Here is a 20,348-nt window from a genome sequence, read left to right as displayed (position 1 = left end):
GTACATTTGGCTCACTTCCCCCAAATCTTTCGAATTTATATTTCTCCTGTATCAGCATTACAAGTAAGGTGCAAGGAAATGGAAACTTTAACAGCAAGTGTTATAACCAATAATCTAAAACATCAAAAATTGCTATTAATATTTCAATGCTAGTATTTGTGTTGGCAAATTTCAGATACTTTATGTGATTTTCTTTCCATCTGAGGATTACAGACAGAGGTCTAGTAGTCTACGAGCAGTCTACAACTAATAACCAGGAACTCCTGAGTTTTCATCCTCATTTTGACAATAAACTTCCTCTGTTGCTTTGGGTAAGTCACTTAACCTTTCTGTCTCAGTTTCTCTATCTGGAAAATGGAGATAATAATACTTACATGCATCCGTGGGATTTCATGGGGATGAATTAGCTAGCAGGCCAAATCCTGCTCACCATACTCACATTAATCTGATTTCCCTGAGTGAGTAAGCAGGAGTTTGTCCAATGTTTATTAAGTGCTGTAGCAGTGCTAAGTATTATTACCATGTAGTAGTAGTTTGGATAGCTCTGCTGAGGGTGTGGGGAAAGGTTACTGAAAAAAGCAATAATATTTTATTTTTTTTCCAGCGCAGCATAACATGAAACAGGAGCTAAAGGCATTAAATACAATTTCATAGCAATTTGAGACAAAAGATGTGTTTTTGTTTTTTTTATGATTTTCATTCAAAAATGAAAATCATTTGCAACTGGCATTCTTCATTTCTAGTCAACAGAAGTTGTTAAGCAAGGAGCACATGATTTCATGCAAGAGAGGAAAATAAAGCAAACTAATACAAGCATGCACACAACAACATGAGCAAACCTGTGTCTCAGGGAAGCTGGAATTGTCCATTACAGGAGATAACATTGTGAATGTTCCTTTTGTTTATTTGTTTTTGCTATTTTACGAACAGAAATCACTCCGAGGCATTCTAAACACAATCTTAAGAACTTTCACAAAATTGTCTTTTCACTGAATTTACAGAAAAGGAAATCTTCAGACTGGTTCTGATTTGTGAACGTGTGCTCAATAATTGTGAGGGGGAAATGATCTGGTACAGTAGGGAAGCTGGTCTCTTTCCTAGTCTCTTAAGGTCAGCTATTTTATTTTTACTAGGCTGCTTTGTCCAATGCAAATGCCATGTGAAAAATGTCTTGGCATAGGAGGCATGGAATCCTCTTTGCTTTTTAAGGAGTGTTTGTTAAGGGAGGGTGATCTAGAGGAATGTTTATCCAATTTTAATAATGACTTGACCTAACATACCACATTGGATACTATAGGTGAGGCACTGTCAAAGTCTACTATTGAACAGCTTGTAATCATACTGTAAACAGAGGAGAACATAGAGATGATGGAACAGACTGAGATAATGGGGGAAAGGAAGAATGAAGAAAAGAAATGAAATTAATAAACCGACTATAACTCTAGTTACGTTAAATGACAGGGTATTTCAACTTCTGCCAGGGAAAATATATATCTTGCTTTAGAATTTCAGTATTGGACAACACTTGACAAGCAAGAACGTATAGGCTTATGGTCTGGTGTGGTTAATCAATAACGCATTTAGTGCTTACTCTAAAGTAGTATCATGTTGTGTATATGGAGTGCATTACCACGAGCACTATAAAAGGCTGGAATGTGCTAAATTTATTTGAGGAAGACAAAAGAAAATGCTAAGGATGCACAGATAAGATTTGTGATGATCTAGAACTAAACTAAAGTGCTAGGACAAGGAGTTTGGGACAGAATGTGTATTTTGTTAGTTTACTTTAAATGTCTTACCAGCTTTCTGAGAGAGATTACCACACTGTCTAAAGATGCATGCAACTTGATGTGACCCTCTTACAATACCTTAGCCAGCAATATCAAAAGAAAACCAAAATTTGCATCTGCATTTTCTCTCTGAGGTCATAGTTAAAATAAGACAGACAACTTATTGTAGTTTGCACACTTCAGATAGTTCAACTGATGACATTTGGACTCTCACAGCTTTGGACTCTCACAGCTCCTCAGACAGTTCATACAAGAGGAAAAATGCAGACAAAGGCAGTTGGGTACATTATGCCAGAATATTATGTAATGAGGGCACATACTGCACACTAGCGAAACGGCAAATACCTTTGCTGCTCTGATTAAATACTGAAGAATAGTTTTGGGCAGTTTAATGATAGACTTTGGCAAGGCTAAAATGGCTGAAGCAAATTTCCCAATAGCTCTCTACAAAGGACGACAAAGGAAGAGCAATTAGTAGAAAAAAGGAAAAGTATTAATAAAAAGTTATCTTCTGTATTATTGTAATTATATAATTGTTATTAAAGGGTTTACATTAATTGAAAACAAATGTGTTATTTGCCATAAACTTTCAGTTAGATAATTATTGAGCTTTTGTATTACCCTAATAAATAAATGCTTATATAAAGCATTATCTCTAAGTCCATAAATATAAACCCTAGTGAATGGTCAAGCTGATAAAGATATCATTATAATCCCATGACAGATGATTGTTAGAGGCAATTTATGGTAAAGGAAAACAGAGTAGTTAAAAGTAAATATTTAGTAGGGTCTATAACAAACAGCAAGTAAATGTTAGTATTGTACTAAAGCTACACACATACACAGTAATGGAAGTTCTATGGAACGTGGAAAGCTGACCAAGCAGTTGACAAGCTACTCACAAGCTAACATACTTTTCTGCCTCAACCCAACTCTCTGGCAAAAATGTACAGTATTAAGAGCCATATTCCACCCTCAGTTCTCATGTGCACAACTGGAGATGCGTGCATGGATCAAGAGCCTTATATGGTCACAGCTCCTGGGTAAGGGTAGGATCCTCTGGTCTTAGAAAGCAATGATTTCAGTCTTGAATGGTAATATTTTAACAATATGAAAAACAAAGGACAATATCAAGTATTTGAGACATCAAATTTAGGTTTTGTTTAAAAGCTAAACATCTGGCACCACCTATTAACAACAATTACGGTCAGCTTTAATGTATGAGAGTATGTTATGAGATGCTTTTATCTTAACTTAAGATCTCTCAGTAAGAACTTTAACTGACAAGCACATTACTGTAAAATACCTGGAATGCAGATCTCCTCCGAGGTTCTTCATCATCTTTTTTTTCATCCTCCTCTTCTTCTTCACTATCCGTCTCAAATAAATAATAATCTCCACTTCTGACCACTAAATGAAACAAAATATTTGCTTATTTCTTGTAAAAAAGGAGCTCTAATCTGAGCTGAGCCAAAGATGTATAAATAACCAGCCAGTCAGTAACGGACTCCAAAGCAGGAGAAATGGAGATGTAACAAGAGATGAACAGGACTCGGTGTCGGACAGATTATTTGGTGTTAGAGTATGTGGTACTTTGGGCATGACAGAAATAAGAATAAACTAAGAAAACATCACCACAAAGAGGAACAGGGCTGGCAAAATGTAAAGAAAAAGCTTGAAGTAGACCAAGTTATTACGTTAAACTATTTGACAGGAACTTGATACATGATTAAACCTAAATGTATCAAGGATTGATGGTTGCTTTCATTTGTTAGAGAGTAAAATAATCTCAGCAGGTAAATTAATGATTTTACATAAATTGTACAACTGGACAAAGAGTACAGAACTGCTTTTTTAAATGCTGAGGCATCCTTTAAAAACTACATAATGGGATGTCTGAGTTATTTTCTTCGAACTTTTAAGCTTTGATGAGGTAATGGAAAACCTTGGCTTGTTTAAAATGAATCACTTTATTATTATTAAACATGATCACAAATGAGGTTTTTGCCCATGGATTCAGAAAGGTTCTGAAACCTCCATACATTAAAGATGCAGCGTGAATGAACTGGGCCTTATATCCTTGAACAGAAGCATTATTTTGGTATGTAATAAGGTAACAGGCCTAACATGAATGAACAAGGGAAACAAAAGAAATGAAAAATAAGATGACGAGCAAGAGAAAAAACAAAGTCATGGTATTACGTTTGGCAGTGAAGAATGGTAAAGTAATACCTGCATGTAAACGGAAAGATTTTAAAGGAATAGTTACTTAGACTAAATATCACATAGTCACCTAAGACATATGGAACAATATATATTTATATAAAAAGTGTACATTTAACCCTCATTATAAACCTCTAGAAAAATAAAATTAGCTTCAACCCTAGTCAATCATACCTAGCAGTCTGTATGTCTCTTTTCTGCTCAGATGGACACTAATAAATCATATTAAATCTTAAACCTGAGATGAAAGTTGCCAATTCTCTATCCAAACATAGACATGGTATAAGTTGCCATTAAAAACAGAGGCAGTCATGTCTGCTCAGGTGGACCTCTGGGGCTGTGCAGATCTCCATTTAATCAATGGGGCTCTGAGGGATTAAGAGTCCACCTGAATGGATCTGATTGCAGAATTGGGATCACAAATCTTGACTAATACAAACATGTTGAAACAAGTAAAAATATTTCACACAGGCCTCTAAGAATGTCCCCAGAAGAGACGTTAAAAATGAAAGCTTACAGAGATGTTCATAATGTAAGGCCCCTAACCTGGAGCTGTTTTTCAGGAAAAATTCCAGTGGGGCTGATAACCGAAGTTGTCCCCACAGACAGGCCAGCAGGATGAGATCCACAGTCTGTGTGATACTTAGGGGTTAATATATTGCAGAGTATTGCTTGGTATGATCTGTCATACAGTAGCAACTACAGGCCCCCTTAAGTCTGGAGCCCCACTGTGCTGCGGTATTGTACAAACACTCACGTAAATTCTCTCTCACGGCTGTGCACTCCAATATTTCTGAAGAGACAGTAATGTAACAAAACATTCCTCTAACAGCTAATAAGGAATGTTTTAATTGAAAAAGAAAGTATGACTGAACACCACCACCACACTCTGGCAGATACATCTTAGGATGGAACAGAGAGCACATTAACTGCCTAAGGGCATTATTAAAACATTTAATAAGTAAAATAATTAATGGCCAGATTTGTGCCCCATGAATCCACTCACAGATCCCCTCCCCCATTCCCATTGAAGGAGGGGATTTTGTGGCAACATTCCTCTTTTTTCCATGCGTCATAGAGAACTCTGCACTGATGTGGGAATTTGTAAGGGAGGAAGGGGCAGGTCAAGGGAGGAGTAGGGCTGGAGGAGTGGGAACTGTACTATTTTCTCCTCCCCACCTATATTGGGAATCCCCATTTGGGAGCTATCGGGACAGCTGGGAGCTGTCTGCATCACTCCATTAGAGCAGAACTGTTAAGGATGGGGATACACAGCCAACAGAGAAGCAAGGAACCTCTATGGAGTTGGCTCTGGCACCTGCTGATCCATTTAGGGCTCAGGGGTCTGTTCCACAGGGACTGGAGGAGCCCTGCTTCCCTCATTGGAACAGTTTGGGAGACATCTCACTGAGGAAAATCTCACAGATGTTTCCCATCCCATTGTCAGAGTGTGATTAGAAGGTATCTGAGTGCATAACTGTATAAACGAATGAATGGTCCAATTAGCAAACATCAGAACTGGTATCAAACACTGAACTCCAGTAGCGCAGGCTCCTCAACAGAAGTAAACACACCTACAGGCATAAGCCAAAACACTAAAAAGGACATCTCTTTAGCTTTTTACGGAAAGTGGGTATAGAAATACTAACAAGTATTTACAAATGGTGGCCCTTCCATGGAGAAGACCTTCCTTTCAGTCTATATTAATATCCAAATTGTGGGCCTGATCCTGCAAACACTTACTACAGTAAGTACTATTGTGCTTTCTACTCTGTATAGTCCCCTTTATTTGAATGGACACGGTAGTGAGTCTGCATGGCAGGGCATGCAGTGTCTGTAGGCTCAGGCTACATGATGCTTTCCATAAATTTCTGCATTATTGCAATAAATAATTTAAATAATGCTCACTGCTTAAACACCAAAATTCATGTTGTTCCCTAAGAACATGATATAATGAGGGTGAAATGAATCAGAAATTGCTGAAATCAAGGCCTTATTGGGCAGTTCTTCTGTTTACTACAAAACCAGTATGAGGGTTAAGACAGACCATATCCAATTCCTTCCAAAAATATTGTAGTTTAAAATTGTAAGAAAACAGTTGCTAATTGTAGCTTGTGTTTATTTTGTTGTTGTTGTTTTAAATGAAACTGAAATGACAAGAAGCAAGCTTTTGAAAAAGGATAGGTCTCTCTAAAGCAATATTATGCTCTTTAGAAACAGAAAGACATAGGCACAGTTTACTTGTGACTTGACAGAAAAAGGCATGTAATATACTATAAAATACTGTCGGCAAGAACACACATACACAAAAATACGGAAGTGGACACAAAGACCATAAAAATATGTCTGAAGGGAAAAAACAAGCAACTCTTGAGGTGCAAGATTGAAAGTGATAATTCATAAATGTTTCATATGTTTCAGTTTAACTTTGCACTCTGATCAGTACCATATACTCAGTGATGAGCTCCCAAAATCCTAATAATCAGTTCCCTACTGGGTTCTCGGCGGCACTTCAGTGGCAGGGGGAAGTCTTCACTCGCTCCGGGTTTTCGGCGGCATTTCGGCGGCGGGTCCTTCACCCAGAGCGAGTGAAGACACCCTCCCACCCCCCGCCTCCGAAGTGCCGCCGAAGACCCGGTAGGGAACCGCGCTGTGAATACAAGCACCACGTGCCTGTCTCCCCCTCCATCCGACCCCAACCCACGTCCTGCCCCCAACTGCTCCCCTGAGAACCTGCAACCCATCAACCCCCCTGCTCCTTGTCCCCTGACCCCCACTCCCGAGACCCCCCCCACCCTAACTGCCCCCCAGAACCCCACCCAACTTGCCCTGCTCCCTGTCCCCTGACTGCCCCGACGCCATCCACCACCACCCCGAAAGACCCCCGGAACTCCCACGCCTATCCAATCCCCTCGTTCCCCATCCCCTCACCGCCCCCCAGAACCTCCACCCCCTCCAAGTGCTCCCTGCCCCTTATCCAACCCCTCCTCCCAGCCCTGGCCCCGCCCCCTTACCATGCTACTCAAAGTGGCAGGAGCTGCAGAGCTGCCGAGAGCGCTGGCGCCAGTGGGAGCGGGGGAGGGGCCGGGGGAGCCTCCCCAGCTGGGAGTTCAGGCGGGCTGGACAGGACAGTCCCGCAGGCCAGAGTTTCCCCACCTGCCGGCCCCTTTAATAACCGGTTCTACACCGGCTTCTAAATTTAATAACCGGTTCTACACCGGCTTCTAAGTTTAACAACCGGTTCTTGCGAATAGATGACTTCTGTGAGCTAAGATCTAGTAATTGGACATATGAGTTTAGGTAATTAAGTGCCATACCCAGTTCTCTTCTGATTTATAAAGGGTGTAAATTAGGGTAGAACTGTCCATGTATTATCAGGCTAGCTGTACTGAGTTTTAGGGCTGTAAAGGAATTAAAAATATATTACGTATGTGTTGTATTATATATAATATTGAACCGAATTCTGCTCTCAATGAAACCTGTGTAAATCCTAAAATAATGGCGTAAACTAGAGTCAATAGAGAACTCCATGTTTATCCTAGTGAAAATGAAAGCAGAATTTGGCCAAACAGTTTGAGCTCAATCTGCAAATGTGGGAACCTTAATGGGATGTTAATTCTCACTTAGGCACTAAATGACTTTTTTTTTTTTGGCATGTTCAGATGATTAGATGCTTATCTAGTTGTCTAAATCTGGGATGTAGATGGCCGATTAGGTGCACACCGCTGAAAACTGGCTTCACAATGGGCTGGATCACAGCCCCATTGAAGCTAATGAGAATCTTTCTATTGGTTTCAATGGGCTTTGGGTCAGGGAGTATTTAAATACAACAGTATTTATTAAGCAGTTCTGCTATTTAAAAAAAATAATATTTAAATAGAGAATCTCTACATTGTGAAGGGATGTCTCCTAAAGTTTTCCCAGAAAAAAAACTTTGATTTCCTATCCCCAGTTTAGTAAAAACGAGCACCACTGAGAGAATATCAGCTACACAGGATAGGGGCAATTTTGTGCCAACTGCAATGAAGTAATGAAGATAATTTTTTTGGCGGAGAGGGACCTATGGAAAGATTTGACATGAGGAAGAAGTTGAAAAGACCAGAACTTCTAGCCAGCATTATTATAATAAACTTTTTGCGAGAATGGCTCTCTGAAATCTCACCAACAAGGTCAGAGATTTTGGAAGAAGAGCTTCATGGGCACCATCAGTTCCTATCTCAGAATCATGAATACATTTCTAGGCCTCACATTTAAATGCTTTCTATTTATACAAGGTGGGATTTTCTAGAGCCTTTAGCCTAACTCTACCCTCACTGAAGACAACAGTAAATCTCCAATTGACTTAAGTGGAAACAGAGTTAGGCAAAGTCTCAACACTTTTGAAAACATCACACCAAATCAAGGTTCGCATGGTTACTGAGGGACTCATCCTACAGTTCTTATTTAGGCTAACTTCTCATTGACATAACTGATTAGTATGATTTTTAAATAAGAATATTTCCCATGCACCTGGCTTAATCCCATTCTCAGTGAAGGCCATGGTGGTCTGTGCATGAGATGACAATTGGTGAACCATCTATCTTTGAAAAATAAAACTAGTAAGGACTAAGCTCCAGCCCCGAATGCATACGATTAATCAGTATTGGCAAAACTTCCACTCTCAAATTTAAAACCATTTTATCATCTTTTCAGAGGCTCCCCCTTCTTTGTGTGTGAGGTAGATTCTTTTGGTTCATGTTTTTCTTTGACTTGATATCATTGCAAATAGTCAGAAATACCTACATCTGCGTTATGTGCAAATACAGAACATTGCTTATTTGGTCCCTTGAGGTTTAAAGTTGAAATCACTGGTTTATACAATCAAGAACTCTATCAAGTCACAATCATAAAACCATGCATAAAACAAACAAGTTGTGGGAATGCCTTCATTCTGGTCAAGGATATAAGGGGTAAATCCATGTATTTGTAAGATGATTGAGAAAACCTACTGGAAGCATGATCAACCCAAGGCCGCCACCACAGCTTTTTTTTGCCCTTGGTTTTCTCTTTGTCTGCTTCTCCTAAAATAAAATATGGCCAAATATTAATTTTACAAAATGAGAAACACATTTTTACACTTTGTTTAATCACTTATTTTTTGCAATAGATCTAAACTGCAAAAGCACATCAGATTTCAACTCTATTAAATATACTCAGTATGAATAATATTCATGATTTAAGAGGTAGCCCAGAATGCTAATGATTTATCTTACACAGTAAATAAAAAAAAATAGTATTCCACTCCAAGTACAATAAAAAAGTTTATAGTTTATATATATATATATATACACACACACACACACACACACACACACACACAAACACAAATATAAAACTCATTGATGGATTTCACTGATTTTCCATAAAACTAATGGAAAATAAACAAAAAAAGGTCTACATAGATGTCCAGTGATATTTCATTTGTAAAAATTTTATTGTCTAATAGGCATAAAACTTGCTTGTAAATGCTATAAACATGATTTGGAAACAGTTTCTATTAATCATCGATGAAGTCAATTTCTGAAAAAATAATCCATTATTTGTTAATACTCTGAAAAATAAAATGCATTCATAAACACAAAGCTGTAAAAGCACATTTCAAACGCCAATAACTTTTTGATCCAAAATTCAACCCCAGTTAGGTATGATTGGAAACAACGGCACTTCATGATATTTTAATCTATACTGGTTCAAATAAAAGATGTTTGTGTATTTCAATGGTTTCAAAAAACTCACAGCAGCCAAGAAAAGGTTGCTTGAAAAATCGTAAATCTTTCTCTTTTTGAAACACTAATTTTTTTTATAAACACAGCTGTTGCTCAAATAAATGTCTGTCATTCAGTTCCTTGCTAAAAGACACAAATTTAACCAAAAGGTATGTCTGTTTACCTGAAAGCAAATAATTTTCTCAAAATGGAAGTACAAAAGCCAGATATTTATCTGGATGAATCAAGCTTTAAAATGGTATTACACTAATAATGCCCACCACATCAGTATCTCTCTCTCTCTCTCTCTCTCTCACACACACACACACACACACACACACACAGAGCGAGCGCGCCTATTGAGTTTCTAGCACTGAGCTCCAACTTCTGATACATTTATGGCATGGAAACATGCTAGAGGTACCTTCATCATCTTCTTCAGAGGCCTTTTGAATTTCTTGCCCTTCTGTTGATTCTTGGGTCATGCTCAGCATTCTTTCTTTACCCTTTTTGTATTTTTGTTGCCTGGCTTTGATACGGTCCATCCTAGAAAATGGGATATCATATTGAGTCCTTCACCCCTTTGGACCCACAGAGAAACATGACTTTTAAATATATATTACTTATATGTATACATACACACACGCGTGTGCGTGCACACACACACACACACAGGAAATTCTGGATGGGATTTTAATAGATTCTCAAATGACTCTGCCATTTGCAAATAAGATCTCCATCCTACACAGATGTACATTAATCTCCCATTTAAAAAGCAGTTAAGGAGCCCTGGAGATGAGCTCTACGTGGCCCTGTGAGATAGACCAGAATTGAATCCGAGCCCCAGTGTCTCACTCCAGAGGCTGGCAGGGTGTGAGAGTGCTGTGCAGACAGAGCACTCAGCCTGGAGACTGGGAGTGCCTTGTGTCACATGGCTGCCCTAGCTGATTTGCTCTAAGTGCTCAACTTATTTCAGGAGGGAAAATGTGGAACAGTAAGTTGGAACAAACATACTCACATTTTCCTCAGTTCAAGCAAATGGCCATTTTACTCCATGTTTATAGTATAAACATTCAGGCTCAGTCCTGCCAGTCAGGCCTAGTCCTGCACTGGGGGCTATACTGCTGTAGAAGGAGCTCTGGGGGAAAAGCTGCCTCATGCAGAATTTCTTTGGAAGACTCCCACAACTCAGCAGGAGTGTGCATGGTATTACACCCCTTCAAGGGGTACAGCGTCCTTCCTCCTATGCACTTGTGGCTATGGCCCTAACTCCGTTGGGACTTCAGTTTTGTTCAAATGTAGCATGAGGTGCAGGGACTGGGGGTTGGAGATTTCTTATGCTCTCCTTCCTCTGAGCCTGAGGAGCCATCTCCACGATCTGGTGCTCAGTAAGAGACTGATCCAAAAGCCACTGAAGTCAAGGGGAGTTTTTTGATTCACTTCAATAGGGTTTGCATCAGACCCTTAAGTACCCAATTTTTGCAATAAACAAACAATTTAATGAACAACTTGTTTAGACTCATCAGGGTCAAAAATTCTAGTAACTAAAAAGTGTCAACATAATTTTCTGTTGATGGATCTGACCATTCGTTAGAAACAAATTATATTCTAGGTCTCTAACTACACTATAGTACATATTCAGTTATATATTTGTACTATAATCCAATGGATGATCAGATTTCTCTTTTTTCCTTGTGTTCAACTACGGCTGGAATTTCTCTGTCAATCAAACTGGTACAGTTGTTTTTTATTTCCCCGCTGTGTAGGCAGCTCTCGATAGTCTATTGATGTGTATTATTGAATAAAATCAAACAAAGCACTCTTTGGCTTTGTTTTTGTTGAAATCAGATTTACTGCAAACCCAAAACAATGATTTTTGAATACAGTACATTGGATTTTTGTTTGTTTGTGTTTTTAAGTAACATGATCACCCTGACCTCAAACATGTCTATGAAGAATTAAACCAATGATGACGTCCCGCACAGGCATATCAATTTTTTACACTTAGGATGAAATTCACCCAAATGCATAGCAGCACCATCTACAGCACTTATACACCAAAGAAAAGATTTACATGAAGAGAATGGCTCCAGAGGAAAGCTTTGTAATGACTTCAGTTGGGCAGGTGTGGACTTGACTGTTGGTAGTGGGTCAGGTGAAGGGTAACTGGATGGATGTTTAGGCATGTGAGTAGCAGATAGATAGGACTTTTAGCACTTAGGGAGGCACTGAAGGCAGATGGGGAAATGAGACAAGAACATTAGCAAGATGTGATAGAAGCTGAGTGGCTGGGTTGGCTTTCTGGTTCTCCAGACCAGTCTGAGTGAAAGAAAATATTTTCAATCAAGATAAAACAGATTCTCATCCTGGGCAAAAGAAGCACAAACTAAACGAAAGAACCTACACACAACAAAGGTCATTATGAATAAAGACACAAGAGGTGAAATCCTGATCATATTGAAGTCAGTGGGGGTTTTGCCATTCACTACCCAGCTCAGATCCACAGCTTTGCTGACTAACCCCACTGCTACTGAAGTTTTTGTTTTTTATTCTGTTTCCTGTATCTCAAGGTGCCACTTGGTAACCTGTGCCTCCAGCAGGATTTGGTTAATCTGGCTCTCCAAGTATCAGAGGGGTAGCCGTGTTAGTCTGAATCTGTAAAAAGCAACAGAGGGTCCTGTGGCACCTTTAAGACTAACAGAAGTATTGGGAGCATAAGCTTTCATGGGTAAGAACCTCACTTCTTCAGATGCAAGTAATGGAAATTTCCAGAGGCAGGTATAAATCAGTATGGAGATAACAAGATTAGTTCAATCAGGGAGGGTGAGGTGCTGCTAGCAGTTGAGGTGTGAACACCAAGGGAGGGGAGACTGCTTCTGTAGTTGGATAGCCATTCACAGTCTTTGTTTAATCCTGATCTGATGGTGTCAAATTTGCAAATGAACTGGAGCTCAGCAGTTTCTCTTTGGAGTCTGGTCCTGAAGTTTTTTTTGCTGTAAGATGGCTACCTTTACATTTGCCACATTGCTAAAATGATAAGCAATGAAATAGTTAACAATTTTGGCATTTAACTTATCATCCTTATATTTCAAAGGTAAAAAAACCCACCTTGAAACTAGTGGGGAGGTTCACACTTTCTGTTTTTATTTACAGTAAAGGGCTATTTATAGTATATTTTTAGGCTTTCTACAGACTAAGGAAGTCAATATTGCACTGGTTTACATTTTGTTCACATTTTAAAGGTTATTTGCACAACCATTAGTTATAGAAAGACAATTTTATTTTAAAATGAAAACGTAGATCCTTTGGGCTAATTGTGTAGCAAAGGGTGGATTCTGCAGCCACAGAATAGTGGAATACGTGAAGGCTCTCAATTTACAGAATATAATTTCTATAATCAAGGATATTTCAAAAAAACCAAACCAAACCATATTATTGCACTTGTTTGGTTGTGTGCAATAATATGCAGAGAAGTAGGAAAGGCTGCTTTAGAAGACTAGAAGAATGCAAAAGAAATACCACTTCAGGCTCCCAGAAAAGGGTTAATATGCTGTAGAGTAGAAGTAACCAGTGAAATAAATATAATAAATAATAATCCATACTGTCTCTTCAATTGATCCATTGATTTTTTCTCTTCTTCAATTCTTGCCTTTACTGCCTTGACAATTGTGGCCTGGAAAAGTTCAGCGCCTCTACAGAAGAAATAGGGGGGAAATGTAACACTATTATGCTTCTACATTCCCTTTAGGGCAAGTAAAACACAGAGAGAAGCTTACTTTATAAACAACTTAAATAGTCTGAGACAAAACACTATCATCAGAAGGCCAGTACAGAAATGATGAGCAATCACAGCATAATAATTCAGTTGTTTTCCAGCAACCATTACCAGATTTGGGGCCAAATCCTACAGTCACTACTCAACCATTTAGTTACAGCAGTCATTATCCAGGTGCTTGGGTTCACTGTCCTCAAGGACTCAAAGTCAAAGCCTGAGTGAGAATTCCTTGCACAACTGCAGAATTTGATCCTTTACTTGTAAACTATGGCATACATTAAATCCTCTTGTCTAGCATGGGGAGCTCCGCCTTTGAGTGGGTGGAGTTCTGCCTGCCTAGGCTTCAGTGAGCACAGCACGTGCTTCATACTCACAACACAAAATGCAAATGCCTATGATTCGTCAAATGAGTATGTGTTCCACCTCCAATCTGGAGGCATACTTGAACCTCAGTTAGTTAGTTAGGGAGTAACAAAATGGCTAGAGTTAATTTACAATCCACAAGTGTGTATTAGTTTAAACAATTTCTTGACGCATATCACCAGTATTTTGCACTTGCCTATGGTGAATTTTATCTGCCATTGTGTTGCTCAGTTGCTTAGCTTTGCTCTCATGAGGGACTTTATGAAGGGTATTTTGAAAGTCAAAATAAATTGTGTTTATTGTACCTCCTTTTGTTGTTGTTGACTCTCTCAGAGAGTTTTAGTGCACTAGAGGCCTTTATAAAAGCCATGCTTGTTTGTCAACACTGCAGTGTGAAGACATGTCGAGGTTTCGTAAGTCCATTTTAATTAATTTTTTAACCAGTTTATCTGGTACTGAAATGAGCCTCATTTATATGTAATTCCCAGGATAACCACATGCACTTTTTAAAAAATAGGTACAATACTCGCATACCGTGTCAGTTCTGTAGTACAGTAGATTATTTTAATAGGAAGTGCATATTGTTCGTAGCAACTCAACCACTTCATTTTTAAATGCCTAGACTCTTGGATGAATACCATCTGGCTTCAGAGACATATTGCAATTGTCCTACTGACAATTTAATCTTCTCTGGGTCAGGATTGTATGTTTCATAATGTTAACTGTGACCTAAAGATGGCCTCGGGTCATAAAGTTTGGATCCAAATCTAAACTTCCCCAAAGTTCAAGAATGTTTAGATCTCAGATTTTAGTGATGCAAGTGCGCAGCTCTGAAGTTCAGCTCTATCTAACAATGTATATGGCCCTCATCACCGTAATATCTCAATGCCTCACAATTATTTATAGATTTTATCCCAATGACATCCCTGTGACATAGGGAAGTATTATCCTCATTTTTACAGCTGAGGAATTAAAGCATTAGGTAGATTAAGTGACTTGCCCAAGGCTACACAGGCAGAAGCGTGAACTGACAATATCTCCCTATGCACTAGACCAGGGGCGGGCAAACTTTTTGGGCCGAGGGCCACACCTGGGTGAGGAAATTGTATGCAGGGCCGGGGCAGGGGGTTGGGGTGTGGGAGGGAGTGCGAGGTGTATGAGGGGGCTGAGGGCAGGAGGTTGGGGTGCAGAAGGGGTGTGGAGTGCAGGAGGGGGCTCAGGGCAGGGTGCCACAGGGGGCTCATGGCAGGGGGTTGGGTGTACGAGGGGGCTCAGGGCAGGGAGTTGGGGTGCAGGAAGGGTGCGGGGTGGCAGTGGCACACACCAGGGCCAGGGCAGGCTCCCTGCATGCCTGCCCTGTCCCTGTCCCCAGCCCCAGCCCCAGTCCCGCGCCGCTCCAGGAAGCGCTGCAGCCCCTGGGGGCGGGAGGGTGGAGGCCTCCGCATGCACTGTCCTTGCCACACCTCCAGGTACCTCCCCCGAAGCTCCCATTGGCCACAGTTCCCCATTCCCAGCCAATGGGAGCTGTGGGGGTGGTGCCTGGAGGCAAGGGCCCGGGGGCCGCAGGGACATTGAGCCGGCCTCTGCTGAGAGCAGCACGGGGTTCGCGGCACCACGGGGAGCAATCCCGCGGGCTGGATCCAAAGCCCTGAGGGGTCAGATCCAGCCGGTGGGCCATAGTTTGCCCACCCCTGCACTAGACCATCCTGTCTAGTACTAGTAAACCATCCTCCATTTAAACATTTCCAACTTGGGGAGGATGTTATTGTCCAAGCTTTTGGTTTGAGCTAGCTTTACTCTAAACATACACTGCATGATTATATCTTAGCTTGGGTGAGCTGTATGAGAAAGGGAAAAGGTCACAAAGACAGCTACAAAATGAAGCACAAGCAGCCTTGGGCACATTCAGTAAAATCCATCGAAGTGCAGAAAGCAGAGAGACCTATAGCATCTGATTCAGAGGCCTTTTGCTGGCTTTTCCTTCATGGGTAGCCAATATGAGCAGCCAGACAGAATTCCCCCTTTAGAGGAAGAAATGTGTTTGCAATTTTTATTTGGTATCGATTGTGGAATAGTCAAACTTATGTCAAAGTGTCTGGAACTTGGGTTTGTCAGCCACTTTATTGGCAATACTCAATATAAATAATAATAAAAACATACCTAATAATGAAGGATTTGGGTTTAATCAGTTTCCGTTATTACACTGAATGTTACCTTGATGCCAGGATCTGTGAAGCTTTTATATCAGCAACCACATGTAGGAAGTAGTAGCTCATGAAGACTCTTCTTTGCAGCAGCAGGAAAGCAAAGCATATACTGTCCCAAATAATTCCCGCCTCACCGCTAGGCAGTTTACAGTCTCCAGTTTCTTTAGCTTATAAAAACAAACAGAAATCACCAACATAAGGATGATCATCTTCTTAAATATGTGAGCACATCTCCATCCTGCCCAATGGAAATAAGCCAGTGTTCTGAAAAGCCTTTTTGGGCCTGAAAATTGTTTTTCTTAAGAGAACTGAAATGTACAATTCCATCTGATGGATGATTTATTTTATTTTTTTTATATAAGGAGTTACTTTTTGGATATCACAGAACTAAACCTAGGCTTTGTGGACCCAGAGTATAAATTCCACCTGCAAAGTTAGCTGGCCATGGGGAAGCTGGACAGTACTCTGGCGTTAGAGGATGGGGAGTGCAGCCTGTGCATCAGAGCTGGCTTGCTCTAAAATCAGAGAAGCCAGCCTACTAGGTTTTGAAGTCCATGCTCCAAGTTGGAGTTTCAAAGCTTGTTGCATGAACCATCTTGATTTTTGCAAACTCCAGAGAGGTTTCTGTTGCCACTCAAAACTTTTGCATAAGCAGGGCTGCATTGTATGTAATTTTATTTGGTGAACTGCCTTTGCATATCCTTTTCCTATTTAGATCAGAAAAAACAAACAAACAAAATTTGAAACAGAAAACAACAACTTTGCAGCAGAATTCCTAGGCAGGACACAGGTTTAGCCATTAAAATTTAATAGAATTCTATGTTCTACTGTTTTATAGTAGAAACCATTAAAAAAAAATCAACATTTGCAAACCACTAGGCACAGACATTACAGGTAAATCTGTGATATGTTATCAGTATTTGTTATCTTTTGCCAAATACTGATTTTAAAAAAAGTTATCACTGTATATACAGTAGATAGCACTCAGTTTTATGCAGTATTTTCAGTATTTGATCATGTTAGTCTATTTATCTCCTAGACCATACCTAATTTAGTTCACATTATATATATTTTTTATCAAGATATCAAATCAGTAAAGGGAAAAATACATTTGTCTGAAATTTTGAAAGGAGCCTAAAAGTAGTTAACCTTTATTTATAGAAAAGCATTGAAAAAAATCTAACTGCACTTACGTTGATGGTATCCTTTAACCGTACAAGCCAGGCTAAATGCTTGAATCAACCAGCAACTGTTTCGAATTAATGACTCAATGTAGCCACATGCTCCTATCTGAAAAGCAAATGAAGAGATATATAAAGATCAGAAACTAGTGATAAGAATAAAGAAGAACAGGAGGACTTGTGGCACCTTAGAGACTAACAAATTTATTAGAGCATAAGCTTTCGTGGACTACAGCCCACTTCTTCGGATGTTAGCACATCTGTTTATGTTACTGTCACAGTTCCAGGGTGGCTGCATCTGTATGTCCCTCTCTGTGTTCCATTCCACATGCTAAACATACTAGGAGTCACCAGTCAGTCTTAGGGGGCCTTAGTGGACCAAAGTCTTTTCAGCCTTTCCACAAGGATTGGGGCTCTCCTGGGACAGAAGGCCTCGTCCGTTTGCTGGATCAGAAAGAAGGTACTTCAAAAGCGCTTTCTTTGTCTGTTGGTCTCTGGAAACCCAGCTTGAACCTGTATATGCAAACCACTCCAGACGGTGGTACTTCTGTAAAGTTATTTAGACTCAGTGATTCACCTTTATCACCTACCATTGTTTTTAGTGCTTGGAGGAGCTGTGGTAACCCTCCTTCATGGAACAGAACATAATCATATATAAACCATTCATAGATTTAATACAATAGTCCCCAAAGTTATTTCATGGGGTTGCAATATCTGCCACAGTTACATAAAAATGTGACTGCTAACAGTTACACATCTGCAGTATAAATAAATTGAAAGAGACTAAATAAAGAATATATTTCTTTGTCATGGAGATATGCCATTTAAAAAAATAAAAACGATTTCTGCCTTTTGTAGTGTGGGGTTTGGGGTTGGTTTGTTTTTTTAAAACTCCCTTTGCTTTTTTTGGTTAGGGCATGATACATTTGCAGTGTGACACAAGTTGACAGTTTAAACAACTGTTATAGATTGGTCACCTGATTCTGCAAGCATTTATGAACATACTTAACATTACACATCTGTAATCCCATTGAATGCACCTGCATAAAATTAAGCACATATGTAAGCATTTTAGAGTATTTGTAAAATCAGGTGACCAACAAATCAGTCTTGTTTCAACATGCTGATTTATATATATTTAAAATGAAAAATGCTTGTTTTTTCTCAGTCCAGCAGTAAAAATGTTCAAAGGTAAGCTACAATTGCCAAAAATACATTTAAAGTTATCTTTTATAACATTTTAAATTATTGGCTTTTCTCAGCCTATCAAAGGCATCATAGGAGTGTTCTCTAACTAATGGTTTAACATTCATAAAAAGAACCTTAATATTTAAATAAAGCCTTAAAGAATTAAATATTGATGTTTTCAATCAAAACTTAGACCAGAATTAAAGGAAACTAGAAGCTGGTCTCTTGCATCAGGCTCCCATATTCTCAGTGTCAGAAACTACAACACTTAGCAAGATGACTGCCCAATGGCTCCAAAATTTCAATTATAATTAAATACCATAATGACACAAACACTCTATTCATTGTAGACCTAACCTTGTAGTCCTTACAGACTTCTTACTCACACAAAGCTTCTACAGACTGCAAAGGAGAGCTTTCCCAAGTAAAGAATTCAGGATTTGGCTCTTTGAGAATTGCTTCTTACCTTGTAAACTTTCAGACAGTTGGATTGAGCAAAATAGGTACAAATTTTCTTATAATATATAAACCCATAGTAATTTTGGATACCACATTTGCAGTTTCTGAATGAAACACAGAAGACTCTTGCAGGCATTAGTACAATTTTGTGATGCTGAAAGGAACGTTTTATGACTGCTTAATGACTGCGCACTTTTGCAGTTAAACCACAAAAGCGTTCAGCACTGAAACTATAGATGCAGCCACTTACCGACAGTATGTTTTTCATTGTAATCACAAAGACGTTGTATGCAATCAGCCAGTCCCAATAACGTAGAATGCTTCTGATAGGTTTCAATAATAGATCACCACCAAAGAGCAGGAAATAGAAACAGGCCACCAAGTAACCCATACAAAATATGCTGATTCTTGTAGTTCCCGTGATGAAGATGATAGTAAGCACAAACCAGAAGAGGTAACTAAATATTATCACTTTATACATATCTAAGTAGGATCTGTAACAAGAAGACAGAAAAGAAGAAAAAAATTATTAAACTTTTTCTGGTCATCATTCTATACATTTTTGCCCACTACTGGCTTGACCCTACAAAGTGCAGAGCTCTCTGATCTTGACTTAGCAAAGCTCTTACAAACAAACCTGCTTAATTTCAATTCTAAAGCCAATGCAACTACTCCCATCATGTGCTTGATTCAAGCTTAAGTGCTTGACGCAACAGTGGCAGAGTGCTCAGCACCTTACTGGATCAAGTCCTTTATCATAAAAGGATGGAAAATACATTCTTCACAAACTTCATGATGCCGTGATTTATGTGACAATGTTATATGCATGTAAAAGACTGTTTGAGCTCATCGCTGAAGAAGTTTGGGTAACTGTTCAGCAAATCTATTTCTAAAACCCACCTGCATTACCTCATTGCAAACAATTCTATACTTATTGATGACTTCTAGGGAATTCAGTCCAGTGAGAGGCCCCATTTTCAAAGACAGCTGCTAAAAATATCTTTCTTCAATGCAGATCAACTGTAAGAGGTTTTGGGAGGGGTTTTCTGCAGAATGCCAGTGTGTTATAATTTACTGAAACCTTTGCTAAAACAGGACTATCTGAAATCCGTCTTGATTGGGAGAAAAGAGGAACAATTCAGTGTTTTCAGATTCTTCAAAAATCTTGACTTAATATTCACTTACAAGGAGAACAGAGACTACACATTAGAAAATGTGCAAAAGGCTGTAGGGAATAGTAGGTATAGCTAACCATTTCCAAACCAATGAATTTTTAGTTTCCCTCACTGGAATATTTTGCTTCCAGATGCACCACATGTTCAGAATCAGCTCACACAAGCTGTGAAACCTGCTGTTCCAGGGAACCATGCAGGGAGAGCATGACATGAACATTCACACCTTCTACACCACACTACCTA

General features: G+C 39.4%; 1 protein-coding gene across 7 annotated transcripts in view; it reads right to left on the bottom strand.

Annotated features, from left to right (window-relative positions):
- Nucleotides 1-20,348, bottom strand: part of PIEZO2 (piezo type mechanosensitive ion channel component 2) — a 425,559-nt gene that overhangs the window by 49,662 nt on the left and 355,549 nt on the right. For 6 of the 7 annotated variants that reach the window (XM_065582029.1, XM_065582034.1, XM_065582028.1 and 3 more), the window contains 8 exons: nucleotides 19,181-19,424; nucleotides 17,296-17,392; nucleotides 16,110-16,269; nucleotides 13,360-13,449; nucleotides 10,182-10,303; nucleotides 9,002-9,073; nucleotides 3,097-3,200; nucleotides 2,136-2,234 (listed from right to left, as the gene is read on the bottom strand). In XM_065582029.1, coding sequence (XP_065438101.1) covers nucleotides 2,136-2,234; nucleotides 3,097-3,200; nucleotides 9,002-9,073; nucleotides 10,182-10,303; nucleotides 13,360-13,449; nucleotides 16,110-16,269; nucleotides 17,296-17,392; nucleotides 19,181-19,424 — 988 coding nt within the window. The remainder of the gene's footprint in view (nucleotides 1-2,135; nucleotides 2,235-3,096; nucleotides 3,201-9,001; nucleotides 9,074-10,181; nucleotides 10,304-13,359; nucleotides 13,450-16,109; nucleotides 16,270-17,295; nucleotides 17,393-19,180; nucleotides 19,425-20,348) is intronic. The other variant, XM_065582032.1, reaches the window with a different exon arrangement.

Source organism: Chrysemys picta, chromosome 2 (genome assembly GCF_011386835.1).
Source record: "Chrysemys picta bellii isolate R12L10 chromosome 2, ASM1138683v2, whole genome shotgun sequence".
NCBI classification, from domain to species: Eukaryota; Metazoa; Chordata; order Testudines; family Emydidae; genus Chrysemys; species Chrysemys picta.
Note: the sequence above shows the minus strand (reverse complement) of the source record. Positions and strands in the feature narration are given on the sequence as shown.